We start from the raw sequence: 18,958 nt of genomic DNA, 5'->3' as shown, positions 1-18,958 counted from the left end.
CGCCCCCAAGATAGGGTGTTGCTCTCTCTCCCAGGTTAGAGTGCAGTGTCATGATCTCGGCTCACTGTACCCTCTGCCTCCTGGGTTCAAGTGATTCTCATGCCTCCTGAGTAGCTGGATTACAGACATGTGCCACCATGCCTGGCTAATTTTTGTATTTTTGGTAGAGTTGAGGTTTCACCATGTTGGCCAGGCTGCTATTGAACTGTGTTTTTTTGTTTTGTTTTGTTTTTTTTTGAGATGGAGTTTCGCTCTTGTCACCCAGCTCTTGTCACTGAAGTGCAATGATGTCATCTTGGCTCACTGCAACTTCCCCCTCCCTGGTTCAAGCAATTCTCCTGCCTCAGCCTCCTGAGTAGCTGAGATTACAGGTGCCTACCACCACACCTGGCTAATTTTTGTATTTTTAGTAGAGACAGGTGTTTCACCATGTTGGCTAGGCTGGTCTTGATCTTCTGACCTCAGGTTTTGATCTTCTGACCTCAGGCTCCCAAAGCTGGGATTTCAAGTGTGAGCCACCGTGCGTGGCCCCATTTTAAACTCTTGATCTCAGGTGATCCTCCCACCTTGACCTCCCAAAGTGCTGGAGTTACTGGTGTGAGCCACTGCGCCTGGTGCTTTTGATACTTAGTAGTAAAAGCAACCTGGAATTTGGGAGAAAAGATCAAACTCTTAATGGGACATGTATTATTTAAATTACTTTGGATGTCACCTCTGGAAGGTATTTATCAACCCATCTTCTCACTTCTCTGGAAGCTTAGAGGCCAGAGGCCTTGCCTAGTGTATTTTGGGTTGGCCAGCATGTCTAAAATCACAGGCTGATCACGTCTCCTCCTTCAAAACCCTGAGGATTCCCAGCCACCTGCTGAGTAAAGTCATCTTATGGAGCAGGTGAGACCTGTGATCGGCCCCCTCCCTGGGATCCTCCTCCCTGTACTGCCCCTCGGTCTCTCCCTGCTGCTGCCCATGCCCCTCCCCCAAGGGAACCCTGACTCAGTGTCTAAGGCTCTGCTCTGTTGTCCACCCCTCTGGGATGCCTCCTCCTTGTGCCACTTCCCTGCATCCAGGAAGTGCTTCCATGGAGCCATGCCCGGTTCATAGTGCAGCACACCACAGTCGTGGGGTAGCAGCCGACTTGCATGTTGGGCTGTGTCTGGTGCCCCTCCATACCTTCACCCTTGCCCATGTACCTCTATCATCTGATGACAGCTTGGGGAGCAGGCCCCTGCAAAATCAGGTGCACAGACAACTCCCACAGGAGCCTTGAGCCTGACGGAGGTACAGTGGGCATCCTCTGAGCGTGAGTTGATGCTTGTAGGCAGGATCAGGCTCCTAGACTGATAGGGGGACTTTTCTTGTATCTCCCCAGGGAACAGAAGGCCAAGAGGAACAGCCAGTGGGTGCCCACCCTGCCCAATAGCTCCCACCATCTGGACGCCGTGCCATGCTCCACGACCATCAACAGGAACCGCATGGGCCGGGACAAGAAGAGAACCTTCCCCCTTTGGTGCGGATATGTTGCTGGCTCACTCTCCATACTGATTCCACCTTAGTTTTCCAGCAGATTTCAGTTCCCTCCTCCCCAGAAAAACACTGTGCTTTGACCTTGTGCTCCCCATAATGCTGCAGTACCTCCTCCTCTTTGAACTGCTGTTTCCCTTACTTCCATCTGCAGTCTCCCTGGCTCTGCCTGCTGTCACCTTACCGTGTCCTCCTCACCTCCCTGGCCCCTCAAATGGAGTTCTAGGGGCACAGTCCTTGGGCCCTTTCTCTGCTCTCAGTTTCTCACGGCCTGGTGCTGCCACCACCGCACTCTGCCCCACTCTCACCCTGCCTCAGACCTTAGAACACCCTCACTGCTGTCAGAACGCCTAGATCTCCTGCCCTGCAGTTCCCTCTGCTGATGCTCAGCTCCGTTCTCCCTCCTCCCCTTTCCTTTCCTCTTTCCTTCCTTCCATCATTCATCCTTCCTTCCCTCCCATCCTCCTTCCTCCCCTCCCATCCTCCTTTCTCCTTCTTTTCCTTCTCTCTTCCTTCCCTCCATCTCTTCTTCCCATCCCTAGTTGACTGTCCCCTTCTCCAATAGAGTGGCCACCCCTTTTCTCCAGCACCCTTCTCCCTTTCCCGGTCTGTTTCCCAGTGCATTCATGCCTGGCCCTCAGCTCATTTCTCTCTGTGTCTTCCATCTGCTTCCCAAGATCCCTGGGGGCACTTCTCGGCCTTCTCCATGCTTCCAGACGCCCTTAGGTTTCTTCTGTCCTCCAGCTCCATCTTACCAACCTGCCTGCTGGACTCTTCCCTCTTTATCGTCCCAAAATACCCAACTCCCTTGCTTGGAATCCTCCTGGGACTCCCTCACGGCAGTCACCAGTTTGCATAGCCTGAGAGGAGAACTGTGGGTGCTTCAACATCCGCTAGCTTTGCAGCATCCCCGACCACTGCTCCCCAGGGAATCTGCGCTCTGTGGTCTGTTGGTGCATCCTCAGCAGTTCCTCCATTCACCTGCCTTGGCCTTGCTTTAATATTTCCTCTGGAAATGTTCTTCTCCTTTCCCACAGCCTTCTATGAAAGTCGTACTGAATTTCAGGCTTCAGTATACCTTCGCAGGACGTCTGGGTTTTGTTCCAACACTGCCCAAGTCGATCCTATTGCAGACAGACTGGTGCTTGTCATTTATGGTCCCACCTGTCCCCATTAGACCGTGGCCTCAGGACTCCCGTTGGGCTTGTCTGCTACCTCAGCTGTTAGCTGACAAGTGGCCTTGTTCTCCAGATGGGTTTGCAGAGGTCTGCTGTGCAGAGAGGGAGGCTGAAAACTCACATCCCTGGAGCCCGACACCCTCACTGACTGTTGCTGCCATTTTGCTTTCAGCTTTGATGACCATGACCCTGCTGTGATCCATGAGAACGCATCTCAGCCTGAGGTGCTGGTCCCCATCCGGCTGGATATGGAGATTGATGGGCAGAAGCTGCGAGACGCCTTCACCTGGAACATGAATGGTACAAGGCAGTCGGGCTCTGCTGGGGCTGGCCGCAGCCCCTGTGTGTTACATAGGAACAGTCCCCTTTCCTGCCAGCTGCCTGTCAGGCAGATGCCGGACCTGACATGTAGGACATCAGGGCATAGTTCTGGAGTCTGGGGGTCTGGGTTCAGTCCTGGTTCTGCTGCTGTTCACTGTGGATTGGGCATGTGAGCCTTGGACTCCTTTCCCCATGTTGAGGTTGGGTAGCCCAGGGGGCCTGGCATGGGAGGGGTTTGGTCCGCATAGCATGGATGATGATGACAGTGCCACTCATACCCAGTTCAGCCCCCAAGCCCTGCACACACCCACCTTGGGTCCTATCTGCCACCCTGCTTCTGCTGTGTGAGGTTGCATGTGTGCTCCTGTGCCTCTCCTCCCCAAACTGGTCATCTTTTTGGACATCCTTACTCTAAGTCCTGGGTCAAATGCCATCTCTTCTGGCTCTTCCTGAGCTTCCAAAGCCTGAAGAACTCTGTCTTTGTGCAAATGTGGACAGCAAGATTAGAAGGATATGTATCCCAGGTGTTTTGAGTGCTTATCCCATCTGGGAGGGAGGATTGTGCATGCATTTATTTCTCTATTTTTTTCTAAGTCTGTTAGAATGTATTTTTAAATTTTATTTTATTACTTTTTTTTTTTTTTAATACAGTCTTACTCTGTTGCCAGGATGGAGTGCAGTGGCACATTCTCAGGTCACTGCAGCCTCTGCCTCCTGGGTTCAAGCGATTCTTGTGCCTCAGCCTCCTGAGTAGCTGGGATTACAGGCAAGCACCACCACACACAGCTAATTTTTGTATTTTTAGTAGAGATGGGGTTTCACCATGCTGGCCAGGAGGGTTTCAATCTCCTGACTTCATGATCCTCCTGCCTTGGCCTCCCAAAGTGCTAGGATTAACAGATGTGAGCCACCACGCCCGGCTATTATTACTTTTTTTTTTTAGATCTTACTGCATACCAATTTTTTTTTTTACTTAGTATCTGTATCGTGCTGAACATATTTTTCTTTTTACCACCTGCTGCTCTGAAACTTTTTTTTTTGAGACGGAATCTTGCTCTGTCTCCTGGCTGGAGTGTTGTAGTGGCATGATCTTGGCTTATTGTAACCTTCACCTCCTGTGTTGAAGCGATTCTCCTGCCTCAGCCTCCCAAGTAGCTGGGACTACAGGCACCCGCCACCACACCCAGCTAATTTTTGTATTTTTAGTAGAGACTGGGTTTTATCATGTTGGCCAGGATGGAATCAATCTCTGAACATTGTGATCTGCCCGCCTTGGCCTCCTAAAGTGCTGGGATTATAGGCATGAGCCACTGTGCCTGGCCCTGAAATAATTTTTTTTTTTTTGAGACGGAGTTTCGCTCTTGTTACCCAGGCTGGAGTGCAATGGCGCGATCTCGGCTCACTGCAACCTCCACCTCCTGGGTTCAGGCAATTCTCCTGCCTCAGCTTCCTGAGTAGCTGGGATTACAGGCACGCGCCACTATGCCCAGCTAATTTTTTGTATTTTTAGTAGAGACAGCGTTTCACCATGTTGACCAGGATGGTCTCGATCTCTTGACCTCGTGATCCACCTGCCTCGGCCTCCCAAAGTGCTGGGATTACAGGCTTGAGCCACCGCGCCCAGCCAAGCATTTTTATAGTTAACATATTCTTTCTGTTCAGACAAAATGCAGTGAATATCATCTTTATTTATTTTATTTTACTTTTTTTTTTTTTTTTTTGAGACAGAGTCTCACTCTGTTGCCCAGGATGGAGTGCAGTGGCGCGATCTTGGCTCACAGCATGCAACCTCTGCCTCCTGGGTTCAGGCAATTCTCCTGCCTCAGCCTCCTGAGTAGCTGGGATTACAGGCACGCGCCACCATGCCCAGCTAATTTTTTGTATTTTTAGTAGAGACGGGGTTTCACCATGTTGACCAGGTTGGCTCGATCTCTCAACCTCGTGATCCACCCGCCTCGGCCTGCCAAAGTGCTGGGATTACAGGCTTGGGCCACTGCGCCCGGCCCCCAGCTAATTTTTTTTGTATTTTTAGTAGAGACATCTTGGCTAGGCTGCTGTCAAACTCCTGACCTCTTGATCTGCCTGCCTCGGCCTCCCAAAGTGCTGGGATTATAGGTGTAAGCCACCGTGCCCAGCCTCTCTCTGATTTCTTTAGTCTTCAAATGGTGTGGCATATTCTCTTGAGTTGAGGTTTGGCCCTTGCTCTGGATGTCTCCACAGCAGGTGACATAGTTGCAGCATTTTTCTCTCAGAAGGGATTTCCTCAGGGAGGCGAGTATGAGTGGTTGTTGATATGTGGCTGCCTTGAGCTTTCTGGAAGGATTAGGCTGCTTCCTTTGGTTATCTGCAGGCACTCAGCATGCTAGGCCTGAGTCCAAAGGCTTCTGTCCAGCCTTGAGAAGAAGGCCTGAGAGCCATGTGCCCAGGTGCCTGTCCCCTAGGGCTTACAGGCCAGCTGGTGATGGGGGATGCCAGTGGGAGGAGCTGTGGGTGAGAGAGGACATTGGTGAGAGACTCCAGGAGGTTGTATTGAGTGTAGATGGGGTCAGGTACAGTTCACTGGTCATGCCCTAGCACAGGGACAGGACAGCCCGTGGGGACCAGGCCACTGCCAGTGCTGCATAACGCCTGTTATCTCTGCAGAGCTCCTCACTTATCTCTGCTGGCTCACATTATAGTTATTTGTTAATTCTTGTCTCTCCCTCTCCATTTCAACTCTTTAAGGTCAGGGGCCTTGTTTTTTTTATTGCCATTTTTCTTTTCTTTTTCAGATGGTGTTTTGCTCTTTTTGCCCAGGCTGGAATGCAATGATGCAATCTTGGCTCACTGCAGCCTCCACCTCCCAGGTTCAAGCGATTCTCCTGCCTCAGCCTTCCAAGTAGCTGAGATTACAGGCATGCGCCACCATGACTGGCTAATTTTGTATTTTTAGTAGAGATGGGGTTTCACCATGTTGGTCAAGCTGGTCTCGAACTCTTGACCTCAGGTGCTTTGCCCTCCTCAGCCTCCAAAAAAGGTCTGGCATTACAGGCGTGAGCCACTGCATCTGGCTGCCTTTTCTGTTAGCGTAGAATCTAGCCCAGCATAGGTACTTAGTTGTTCAAATTGGATCAGTCCATGCCCTGTCTTGTTACCTTTCTTTGAGTGACACATAGAAAGTTCCTGTTTATACCCCTGCCCTGTTCCAGAAAGGATGTAAGGAAGCTTACAATAAGGACACTGGACCCAAATGACTAAAGCAAATGAAAATGGAGTGGTTAGGAAAAACTGGATAAAGAGGAAAATGAAGTTAGGTGGTATAAGAGGCAGCTTGAACTCAGATTTTATTTGGTGAACATTGCTGGGAGTTGGGCATTGCTCTGGGCCTTTTTAGAACCAGGCAGAATGAAACGCGAAGATCATTTGCACACTCAGTGTGGTCTAGGTTAGCTGCACCCTATGGCTCCGAAGAAGTAGAATCACATGTGGATCGGAGATTTCCTACAGCCCTCAGGAAAAGGGCATGGTACTACAGTAAGTAAGGAAGACCAGGATTGCCAGTGAACTCCTCAGTGGGTTTCACTGGGCTGTTCCTCCTAGGAGTCTTCATGTAAAATACAATGCCCATGGAAAGTAATTTAGAACAGTCTTTTTTTTTTTTTGAGACAGAGTCTCACTCTGTTGCCTAGGCTTCTGGAGTGCAGTGTTGCAATCTCAGCTCACTGCAACCCCCACCTCCTGGGTTCAAGTGATTCTCCTGCCTCAGCCTTCTGAGTAGCTGGGATTATAGGCACACACCACCACGCCCGGCTAGCTTTTGTGTTTTTTAGTAGAGACAGAGTTTTACCATGCGGGTCAGGCTGGTCTCAAACTCCTGACCTCGCGATCTGTCTGCCTCGGCCTCGTACAGTGCTGGGATTATAGGTGTGAGGCACTGTGTCCTGTTAGAACAAAGTCTTAACAGGTGGAGAACCAAAATAGTGTTGTTCTGTGAACTCTTCCTCAGCTCTGGGTGGTATTTGGCGTTTGTAAGAGCTGTGATTCTTACCTGGTGGTTAGAAGGCCATGCCAAAAGTACTATTGATGTGCTTTGAAATTTCAAATCATCTTAAAGGTGGGCATGAGAGTCCCATACAGAGGGATTATGTATGTGAAGCAGCATTACTTGAGTAGCAAAAAGGAGCTGCATGTTCTTCAGGCCACCTTCGGAATCAGGATTGGTCAGGCACGGTAGCTCAGGACTGTAATCCCAGCATTTTGGGAGGCTGAGGAGGGAGAATCACTTGAGGCCGGGAGTTTGAGACCAGCCTGGTCATCATGGTGAAACCCATCTCTACTAAAAATATAAAAATTAATTGGGTATGGTCGTGCATGCCTGTAGTCCCTGCAACTTGGGAGCCTGAGGCACAAGGATTGCTTGAACCCAGGAGGCAGAGGTTGCAAATAGCTGAGATCAGGTGGCGTTACACTTCAGCCTGGGTGACAGAGTGAGACTGTCTCAAAAAAAAAGGAGGCCAGGCAGGTGGTTCACACCTGTAATCCCAGCACTTTGGGAGGCCGAGGTGGGTGGATCACAAAGTCAGGAGTACAAGACCATCTTGGCCAACATGGTGAAAGCCATCTCTACTAAAAATACAAAATTAGCCAGGTATGGTGGCACATGCCTGTAATCCCAGCTACTCAGGAGGCTGAGGCAGGAGAATCACTTGAATTGGGTGGTGGAGGTTGCAGTGAGCTGAGATCCCGCCATTACACTCCAGACTGGGCAACAGAGCAAGACTCCATCTCAAAAAAAAAAAGAAGAATCAGGATTTTTCTGCTAGGTGTTGTGATGAGTTTGAGGTTATCGTCTCTGAAGAGGACTTGAAGTAGGGCTTCTCTGAATCACTGGCGAAGTATGGTATCACCTGCCTTAACAGCTGAGGGAGGGAAGTATTAAAATCCTCCACAAAAGATGAGTTGCCTAACCAGAACACATGTGGACATAGATGCCACCTGTGCCCAGAAGGGGAACAAGGGAATCCCCTCAGGAAGAGGTTTGGAATCTGCCTTGGCACACAGGTAAAGGAGTGATTAGGGCCCTGAGTGTCTATACTTGGCTATAGGACGCAAGTTTTTAGAGATTTATATCCACATGCTTGTTTGGGCCTCTAAAAAATTAAATGAGGCAGGGCACAGTTGCTCATGCCTGAGGCTGAGGCAGGCAGATCACTTTAGCCCAGGAATTTAAGATCAGCCTGGGTGACACAGTGAAACCCCATTTCTACAAAAATTCACCAGATGTTGTGGTGTGTGCCTGTGGTCCCAGCTGCTTGAGAGACTGAGGTGGGACAGTCACTTGAGCCCGGGAGATTGAAGCTTCAGTGAGCTGTGATTGAGCCACTGCACTCCAGCCTGGGCAACAGTGACACCCTGTCTCAGAAAAATTTTTTTTTTAAGTTAAAAATAAAAAATCAAATGATAGATTCAAGAAGCCAAGTAACCAACATGATTAACCCAAAGCAATCCATGCAAAGACACATCATAATTAGACTTTTGGAAACTAAACACAAAGAAAAAAATCTTGAGAGCAGAGAAAAAGGACAGCTTCCTAGGGAAAAGACAGTAAGAATGATGGTAGATTTCTCATCAGAAACTGGAGGCTAGAGGAAGTAGCATGGTATTTATCAAGTACTGAAAGAAAAGAACTATTCATCTAGAATCCTCTACCCAGTGAAAATAGCATTCAGGAATGAAGGGGACTTAAGACATTCTTAGATGAAAGAAAACTATCACCTGCAGAGCTTCCCTAAAAGAGTGTCTAAAAGAAAGGAAATGATAAAAGAAGAAACTTTGGGACATCAGGAAGGAAGAAAAGAAAGCATGATAAACAAAAAATGTGGACAAATAAAGTAGACTTTCCTTTCCTCTTGGGTTTAACAAATGTTTGACAGCTGAAGCAAAAATTGTAACAGTGTCTGATGTGGTTGTAAATGTATGTAGAAAGATTGAAGGCCAGGCATGGTGGCTCATGCCTGTAATCCCAGAACTTTGGGAGGCCAAAGCAGGTTGATTATGAGCTCAGGAGTTTGAGACCTGCCTGTGCAACATGGTGAAACCCCACCTCTACTAAAAAAACTAGAAATTAGCCAATCATAATGGTGTATACCTGTGATCGAAGCTAGTTGAGAGTCTGAGGCAGGAGAATTGCTAGAACCCAGGAGGAGGAGGTTGCAGTGAGCTGAGATTGCACCATTGCACTCCAGCCTGGGTGACAAGAGTAAAACTCCATCTCAAAAATAAATAAATAAAAATAAAAATCTAAAAAATAGAAAGATTTAAGACAATTATATTCTAAATGGGGAAGGGTGAAGGATGTAAACTCTGGTAAGGTTTCTAATCTTCACTTGAATTGGTAAAATAAAAAAGCCTAATAGACTAGTAGGTTACACATATAAAATATAACACTCTGACAACCACTAAAAAATGCTGTACAGTGACCCTCAAAAATACTATAGATAAGCAAAAATGGAATTCAAAAAATGTTCAAGTAACCCACAGAAAGACGATGGAAAAGAAAACAAAAGAAACCTGAAAACAAAAATAAAATGGCAGGCATCAGCTCCATCATGCGAATAACTACCAGTTAAAAGAGAGATTGGCAGAATGGAGTTTTTAAAAAATGACCTAACTAGGCGAGGTGCAGTGGCTCACTCCTATAATCCCAGCAGTTTTGGAGGCCGAGACGGGCGGATCACGAAGTCAGAAGATTGAGACCATCCTGGCTACCGCAGTGAAACCCAGTCTCTACTAAAAATGCAAAAAATTAGCCAGGCATGGTGGCATGCGCTTGTAATCTCAGCTACTTGGGAGGCTAAGGCAGAGGAATCGCTTGAACCCAGGAGGCAGAGGTTGCAGTGAGCCGACATTGAGGCACTGCACTGCACTGCTGCACTACTGCACTCCATCCTAGGCCACAGAGCAAGACTCTGTCTCAAAAAAAAAGGAAAGGCCTAACTCTGTGTTACCTACAAGAAAGTCATTTGAAGTATAATGAAAAAAGTAGGCTGATTGGGCCGGGCGCGGTGGCTCAAGCCTGTAATCCCAACACTGGGAGGCCGAGGCGGGTGGGTCACGAGGTCAAGAGATCGAGACCATCCTGGTCAACATGGTGAAACCCCGTCTCTACTAATAATACAAAAAATTAGCTGGGCATGGTGGTGTGTGCCTGTAGTCCCGGCTACTCGGGAGGCTGAGGCAGGAGAATTGCCTGAACCCAGGGGGCGGAGGTTGTGGTGAGCCGAGATCGCGCCATTGCACTCCAGCCCGGGTAACAAGAGCGAAACTCCGACTCAAAAAAAAAAAAAAAAAAAGATAGCGGTTTCCAAAGCACACTGTTCTGCATTTGTAATGCAAACCCACAGACTAGGCTACCTGAACTGCTCTGGATAACCTCCGTGGGACTTGGATAGCAAAGAGAATTGATATAACTATAAAGCTAATGTTGTCATCTGTGTCTTCAGTAATAAAGTCTTTTGTCTCTTTAAAAAAAAAAAAAAAGAAAAAAGTAGGTTGAAAGTAAGAAGATGGAAAAAGAGGAAACATTAATCAAAGGAAAGCAGGAGTGGCAATATTAGTATCAGTAAGGCAGACTTCAAAGAAAATGATCAGAGATAGAGAAGGACATTAAATAATAATAAAAAGATAAATCCACCAAGAAGACAGAACGATCCTATTTGTGTATGTAGCAAACAACAGAGCTGGAAAATAGGTGAAACAATGTCAGGTAGAACTGAAAGGAGAAATACACAAATTCACAATCATATTGGAGACCTCAGCATTCCCCTGTCAAAAACTGATGGAACTGGACAGAAAATTGGCTACATGATAAAAGATCAAAAACACCATCAACAGAATCCAGTTCACATTTATAGGACACTCCAGCACAGCTGAATGCACATTCTTTTCAAGTGCCTGTAGAACATATACCATATAAACCATATAGTGGATCATAAAACAAGGCTCAACAAATAAAAGAATTGAAACCATACAGAGTGTGTTCTCCAACTGCAATGGACTCAAATCCTTGTAAGCTAAATAATAGACTTCTCTGTGGTTCAAAGAGGAAGTCTATAGGGAAATTTAAAAACATACGCAGACCTAAATGAAAATGAAAATGCAGCATATCAGAATTTGTGGGACAAACCTAAATAGTGCTATGCAGATTATCTGTAGCACTAGTGCATACATTAGAAAACAGGAAAAGCTTTCCTCAAGTCCATAATCTAAGCTCTCTTATTTCAAGAACCAGAGAAAGAAAAAATGAAACCAAAGCAAGCAGAAGGAAGGACATTTGAAGAGCAGAAATCAATGACATTGAAAACAGAAATCAATCAACAGAGAAAGTTAATGAAACCTAGCTGGTTCTTTGAGAGATGAATAAAACTGACAGTCTCTAGCAAGGCTGATAAAAAGAACGTAAATTATCAATATCAGGAATGAAATGGGGTATCACCACAGACCCTGCAAATATCAAAAGGAAAGGAATACTGCAAACAATTCTATACTTGTTTGACAACTTACACAAAATGAGTGAATTCCTTGCAAAACACAAATTACTACAACTCATCCAATATCAAATAGCTAATTTGGGTTTCCCTATAACTATTAAGGGAATAGAATTTGTTATTTAAAAACCCTAAAAAGTGTCCAGTCATCGTGGCTCTTAAACCTGTAATCCCAGGTCTTTGGGAAGCCGAGGTGGGAGAATAGCTTGAGGCCAGGAGTTCAAGAACAGCCTGGGCTACATAGCAGGATCCCATCTCTAATTAAATTTTCAGATATAAAAAATTAGTTCTAAAAAGGAAAAAAAATTCCTCCCAAAAATATATCCGGGCCCAGGTGATTTCACTGGAGAATTCTATCTACCAAATGGTGAAAAATGAATTAACACCAATCTTACACAGTCTCTTCTAGAAATCGGAAGAGGAGAGCGCACTTCCCAATCAGTTTTATAAAGCTTGTGTTACGCAGATACCAAACCTAAAGACAGTACCAAAAAAGGAAAAATACAGGCCGGGCACGGTAGCTCACGCCTGTAATCCCAGCTACTTGGGAGGCTGAGGCAGGAGAATCACTTGAAACTGGAAGGCAGAGGTTGCGGTGAGTTGAGAGCGTGCCACTGTGCTCCAGCTTGGGAGAGAGTGAGACTTCTCAAAAAATAAAAAGAAAATTTTTATGGACCAATATCCCTTATATATGCAAAATCCTTAGCAAAATATTGGGAAATAGAATTTAGTAATATATAGAAATAATTATACACTGTGACAAAGCGGGATTTATTGCAGGGGTGGAAGGCTGGGTTAATATTTGATGCTCAATCAATGTAATCCACTATATTAACACACTAATGAAGAAAAATCACAGGATCAGTTTGATTAATGAAGAAAAAGCATTTTGTAGAACTCAACACCTGATGATAAAAACGCTCAGAAAAAGAAGGATAGCAGGAAACTTCCTCCATTTAATAAAGAGCATCTATTTAGTACAAAAAAATCCTGTCACTAACATTTAATAGTGAAAGGTTGCATGCTTTCTGCCAGAGACCAGGAACAAGCCAAATATGTCTGTTGTCACTATTCTTATTCAGTATAGTACTGGAAGTTCTAGCTAATCCAATAAGACGAGAAAAGGAAATAAAAAACATGCAGAGCCGGGTGCAGTGGCTCATGCCTGTAATCCCAGCACTTTGGGAGGCCAAGGCGGGTGGATCATGAGGTAAAGAGATCAAGACCATCCTGGCTAACATAGTGAAACCCCATCTCTACTAAAATACAAAAATTAGCTGGCGTGGGTGTGAGCCTGTAGTCCTAGCTACTCGGGAGGCTGAGGCAGGAGAATTGCTTCAATCTGGGAGGCAGAGGTTGCAGTGAGCCAAGATCATGCCATCTAGCCTCACCCTAGCGACAAAACAAGACTCTGTCTCAAAAAAAAAGTGTGGATTGGAAAGGAAGAAATAAGATTCCATTTGCAGATGACATGATAGCCTTCAGTGGGTGAATAAAGTATGGCCTCTTTGCACCAGAGAATGTCACTTGGCAATAAAAATAAGTGACAAACTGGATGAATCCCTGGGTAATTTTGCTGCAAAAGTGAACCCTAGCTAATTTTTGTGCTTTTAGTAGAGACAGGGTTTCACTGTGTTGGCCAGGATGGTCTTGATCTCTTGATCTCATGATCTCGATCTCTTGACCTCATGATCCTCCCGCCTTGGCCTCCCAAAATGCTGGGATTATGGGCATGAGCTCATCTGTTTTGTAAAGATGAGGTCTTACTGTGTTACCCAGGCTGGTCTCGAACTCCTGGGCTCAAATGATCCTCCCATGTGCTGGGATGACAGGTGTGAGCCACTGTGCCTGGCCTAGAACATTCTTGAAATGGTAAAATTATAGAAAGGGAGATGGTTAGTAGTTTCCAGGGGTTGGAGAGGGTGATGGGAGTGGGAGGGAAGTGCCTGTGGCCATAAAAAGGCAATGGAGGGGACCTGGTGGTAGTGGAAATGTCCTGTATCTTGACTTTATTGGAGGAAACTGGATGCAATGTGCATGAAATTTCTCTGTGTTGTTTCTTGCAACTGCACGGGAATCTACAATTCAAAATAAAAAGCTTAATTTTAAAATGCTCTGGGCAGTGTATTCACAGGGTGTTTACCCCATGCACTGGAGGTTCCTGCTGCAGTCTCCACAGAGAAGCACATTCGCTTGCCAAAGGAGCTGTTGCTGCCTCTTGGGCTGTTAGGATGCTGGTCTCCAGTGTGTCTTTAGGGGAGGGAGGAAATAGTGAGGCTGTGGTCTGTTAGGCAGACATGCTTCTTGATGATGGAATCCTGGAATCCTGCTGAAAGCTCTAAAGGATTTTTTTTCTTTTCTTTTCCTTTTTTTTTTTTTTTTTTGGTTTTTCAGCTTACCCCAGCAAGGTGTCTTGTCTGTAAGATCCAGGCAGAGCACAGAGAGAATGTTAACTGAGCAGGACCTTGCTGAGGTCTGCCTGGCCACAGATGGTCCCTGTGAGCTCCCATCTGGTGCAGTTACTTTTCCAGGATCCCGGATCTGTAGGGACCTCCATGTTTGTGACCTTGTTAAGGCCCTACTGCTGCTACTGCAGTCGCAGGCCTGGAAGTCACTATGGCTTGGCACAGTGTGTTTTGCTTACACTGAGGCCTGGTGTTGGGTCAGCCACTGCGCCATCATGTTGCCAGCAGTTCAGCACAGAGGGAAGTAGAGAAATGGGCACGCAAGCTTCCAGGTGCCTTTGCTGGCCCCGCTCAGAGCTTCTCATTAGTTTGGATAATCTTATGGGCCTACCCAACGGTGAGTTCCCCTAATCGGGGGAGTGTTTATGGCCATGACCACCCCCAGGGCATGGATCAGGAGGTATGTGCAGAATGAGGGCTGGGGGCCTGCTAGCCATGTGCTTCCTCCTCCCATTTCCAGTTTCCAGGAAGGCCACCCTCAGTGCCCTGCTTGTGTCTCCTGCATCCGGAGATGTTTGGCTTCAAAGAAGAAGGGGTGGGGGAGGCTGGTCCATGCCCAAGCATGGTACAATCTGTTGGCATCGCTTCCCTCTCTTGATTTCAGAGAAGTTGATGACGCCTGAGATGTTTTCAGAAATCCTCTGTGACGATCTGGATTTGAACCCGCTGACATTTGTGCCAGCCATCGCCTCTGCCATCAGACAGCAGATCGAGTCCTACCCCACGGACAGCATCCTGGAGGACCAGTCAGACCAACGCGTCATCATCAAGGTGGGTGACTTCTTACCCAGCACTGGAGCCTTCCTGGTCCTCGGGGTGGGTGTTATCGTGGGGCACTGAGGGTATACCAAGGCCTCAGCAAAAGCCCCTCTTTGGGTTCCGTGTCCTTTGGAAGGTCATAGCACATGGTTCTGCTCCCTGCAATCCCCCAGGAAGGGCATAGGCTGACTTCTCATAGTAAAGTGTTATATTCTGGACACATTCAGGGGGTGCCTCTGAGGCACTGCCAGGCTCTGAGCAAAGCCCAGAGGTCTAGAGGAGGTGAAGGCAGCTGATTGGCTGAGCGAGGCTTAGTACTCCAGGGTGGTCCAGTTACCCAATAAGATGCTGCCTTAGCGGCCATATTACAGGTGAAGAGGTGGGCACATGGAGAGCTGAGATCACCTGCTGAAGTCACAGACTGGCCAGCTGAGAAGTGGCAGGGCTGGTGATTGGGCGCAGGCCTTCCTCCTGCAGAGCCTGCAGCATAATCCTCGCCGTGCTGAGCTGCCACTGCTGGACTGTGTCTTGAGGGTGAGGGGAGCTTTGAGAACAGGAGGACATGAGAAGTAGGTGAGATTGGCACATGTGATAACCCTAAAAAGGTCAGGGGTTTGGTTTGATTTGATGCCGAGCCTTTGGTTTCAGTTTTAGAAAAACATTGATGTATAAAAATAAAAGCCATGTTACAAAGGGTTCCTGAAAATAGTCTTTGGAGTGGAAGAGCCTTGGGAGGAGGAATGCCTCTGCCCCGTCCGTCAGATGGAGCCTGGGCCTGCTACATCCCATTGTGTTTCTCTGTGATACTTTACAAAGATTTTGGAAAATAAGGTGGGGGAATTAGCAGCAACTTCCCCAAGTAGAGAACAACCACGTATCTTTATTTATTTACTTACTTACTTGTTTATAGATAGAGTCTCACTCTGTCGCCCAGGCTGGAGTGCAGTGGTGTGATCTTGACATATGCTAACCTCCACCTTCCAGGTTCAGGCAATTCTTCTGTCTCAGCCTCCCAAGTAGCTGGGAGTATGGTGCTTGCCACCATGCCTGGCTAATTTTTGTATTTTTAGTAGAGATAGGGGTTTCACCATATTGGTCAGGCTGGTCTCAAACTCCTGACCTCAGGTGATCCACCCAGCTCGGCCTCCCAAAGTGCTGGGATTATAGGCATGAGGCACTGTGCCTGGCCTAAATACTTTGTTTTCTTTATTAATATTTTAAAATTGTGATAACATTGATAACATAAAATTTACCATTTTAACCACTTCAGTGTAAGTAAATTCAGTGGCAGCACATTCACATCCATGGCTGTGTAGTTATCATCACCATCCATCTCCAGAATTCTATCATCGTGTAAAACTAACTCCCCATTTCCCTTCCCCCAGTCCCTGGCAAGCACCATCTGCTGTCTCTATGAATTTGACTACTCCAGGTGCCTCATGTACATTCCCTAAGGGAATCATGCAGTATTTGTCCTTTTGTGACTGGCTTATTTCACTTAGCAGAGTGTCTTCAAGGTTCATTTATGTTGTACCATGTCAGGATGTCCTTCCTTCCCTTTTAAAAATGTGTGTATTTTTAGAGAGTCTTACTCTCTTGCCCAGGCTGAAGTGCAATGGCACAGTTACGGCTCACTGCAACCTCTGCCTCCTGGGCTCAAGGAATCCTCCCAGTTCAGCCTCCTGAGTTGTTGGGAAGCTAGGACTAGAGGCACATTCCACCATGCCCCACTAATTTTTTGTGTTTTTTTATGGAGATGGGGTTTCGCCATGTTGCCTACGCTTGTCTCAAACTCCTGGGCTCAAGCCATCTGCCCACCTCAGCCTCCCAAAGTGCTGTGATTACAGGCGTGAGCCACCGTGCCCAGCCTCCTTTCTTATGAAGGCTGAATAATATTCTATTGTATGGCTCTATTACATTTTTATTTATTCATTCCTAAAGGACAAACACTTGGGTTGCTTCCACATTTGGCTATTGTGAACCATGCTGCTGTGAACTTGGGTGGGCAAATATCTATTGGCATCCCTGCTTTCATTCATTCATTCATTTAAATGGAGGCTCGCTCTGTTGCCCAGGCTGGAGTGCAGTGGCGCGATCTTGGCTCACTACACCCTTTGTCTCGTGGGTTTAAGTGATCTCCTGCTTCAGCTTCCCAAATAGCTGATTACAGGTGCCCGCCACCACACCCAGATAAATTTTTGGGATTTTTAATAGAGATGGTGCTTCACCATGTTGGCCAGGCTGGTCTCAAACTCTGCCTTGACCTCCCAAACTCAAATGATGCTCCCGCCTCAGCCTCCAAAGTTCTGGGATTATAGGCATGAGCCCCCACACCTGGCTTCTGGTTTCATTTCTTTTGGGTGTATACTCAGAGATGGAGTTCCTGGACCGTAGGGTAATTCTGCGTTTAGTTTCTTGAGGAACCGCTATACTGCTTTTCTCAGTGGCTGTACCCTTTTGTATTCCTACCAGCAAAGCACAAGATTCCAGTTTCACCTGATCCTCACTGATACTTGTTGGTTTCTTTTTCTTTTTTTTGGAAGACAGAGTCTTGCTCTGTTACCCAGGCTGGAGTGCAGTGGTATGATCTTGGCTTCCTGCAACCTCCACCTCCTGGGTTCAAGTGATTCTCCTGCTGAAGCCTCTTGAGTAAGAGCTGGGACTACAGGTGCATGCCACCACACCTGGCTAAGTTTTGTATTTTTGGTAGAGACAGAATCTCACCATGTTGGCCAGACTGGTCTCTAACTCCTGAGCTCAAGTGATCCACCCACCTTGGCTTCCTAAACCTGGGATTACAAATATGAGCCACCACGCTCAGCCAACTTTTGTTATTTTCTGTTTTTTTGGATAACAGATATTCTAATGGGTATAAAGTAGTATCTCATTGTACTCTTGATTTGCATTTCCTTAATTCATTAGTGACATTGAATGTCTTTTCATGTGTGTATTGGCCACTTATGTCTTCTTTGGAGAAATATCTGTTCATGTGTACAAGGGTTTATTCCTGGGCTCTGTATTCTGTTCCATTGGTCTATATGTTGTCTTTATGCTAGCACCACACTGTTTTGATTACTGTAACTTTGTAGTAAGTTTTGAAATTAGGAAGTGTGAGACTCCCCCACCTCAACTTTTTTCTAAATTCCAAGATTGCTTTGGTTATTTGGGGTTCCTTGAAATTCTACTGGGCATGGTGTCACACTGAAAATCCCAGCATTTTGGGAGGCTGAAGCAGGAGGATCACCCGAGGCCAGGAGTTTAAGACCAGCTTGGGCATCATAGTGACACCCCATCTGTGCCAAAAAATTTTAAAAATTAGCTGGGTGTGGTGGTGTGTGCTTGTAGTTGCAGCTACTCAGGAGGCTGAGGCAGGAAGATTAGTTGAGCCCAGGAGGTGGAGTCTTCAGTGAACCAGGATTCTGCCACTGTACTCCAGCCTGGATGATGGAGTGAGACAAAAAAAAAAAAAAAAAAAGAAATTCCATATGAATTTTAGGATGGATTTTTGTGTTTGCAAATAATGCAAGATACATTATTGAGATTTTGATAGGTGTTGGCGTTGTATCTGTTGATTGCTTTGGTTAGTATTGGTATCTTAACAATATTGTCTTCAAGTCCATGAACATGGGTTATCTCTTATTTATGCCTTCTTTTATTTCTTTCAGCAATGTTTTATAGTTGTACAAGTATCATATCTCCTTAGTTCTTATGTATTTTATTCCTTTTTTTTTTTTTTGTAGAGATAAATCTCGCTTTGTTGCCCAGGCTGGTATCAAACTCTCCTGGCTTTAAGGAGTCCTGCCTCAGCCTCCCAGAGTGCTGGGATTACAGGCATGAGCCACTGTGCCTGGCCTGTTTTATTCTTTTTGATGCTATTTTAAATTGGATTATTTATTAATTTCCAGATTGTTCATTATTGGCATATAGAAATGCAACTAATTTTTATGTGTTAATTTTGTATCCTGCTACTCTTCTGAATTTGTTTATTAGTTCTGAGAGGTTTTTTTTGAAATCTTTGAGGTTCTACATATAAGTTTATATCATCTCTGATTAGGGATAACTTTACTTTTTTATTTCCTATTTAAATGCCTTTGATTTCTTTTTCTTTTCTAATTGCACTGGGTAGAGTGTCCAATACTATGTTGAATATATATAAGAGGGCATCCTTGTCTATTCCTTATCTTAGACG

At 46.1% G+C, this 18,958-nt stretch overlaps 1 protein-coding gene across 4 annotated transcripts in view; it reads left to right on the top strand.

Moving 5' to 3' along the window:
- SMARCB1 (SWI/SNF related BAF chromatin remodeling complex subunit B1) overlaps nucleotides 1-18,958 on the top strand; it is a 44,024-nt gene that overhangs the window by 10,619 nt on the left and 14,447 nt on the right. For all 4 annotated transcript variants that reach the window (XM_002763480.7, XM_002763481.7, XM_078335379.1 and 1 more), the window contains 3 exons: nucleotides 1,370-1,507; nucleotides 2,872-2,999; nucleotides 14,615-14,781. In XM_002763480.7, the coding sequence (XP_002763526.1) occupies nucleotides 1,370-1,507; nucleotides 2,872-2,999; nucleotides 14,615-14,781 (433 nt within the window). The remainder of the gene's footprint in view (nucleotides 1-1,369; nucleotides 1,508-2,871; nucleotides 3,000-14,614; nucleotides 14,782-18,958) is intronic.

Source organism: Callithrix jacchus, chromosome 1 (genome assembly GCF_049354715.1).
Source record: "Callithrix jacchus isolate 240 chromosome 1, calJac240_pri, whole genome shotgun sequence".
NCBI lineage: Eukaryota > Metazoa > Chordata > Mammalia > Primates > Cebidae > Callithrix > Callithrix jacchus.
This window is presented reverse-complemented; position numbering and strand designations above follow the sequence as displayed.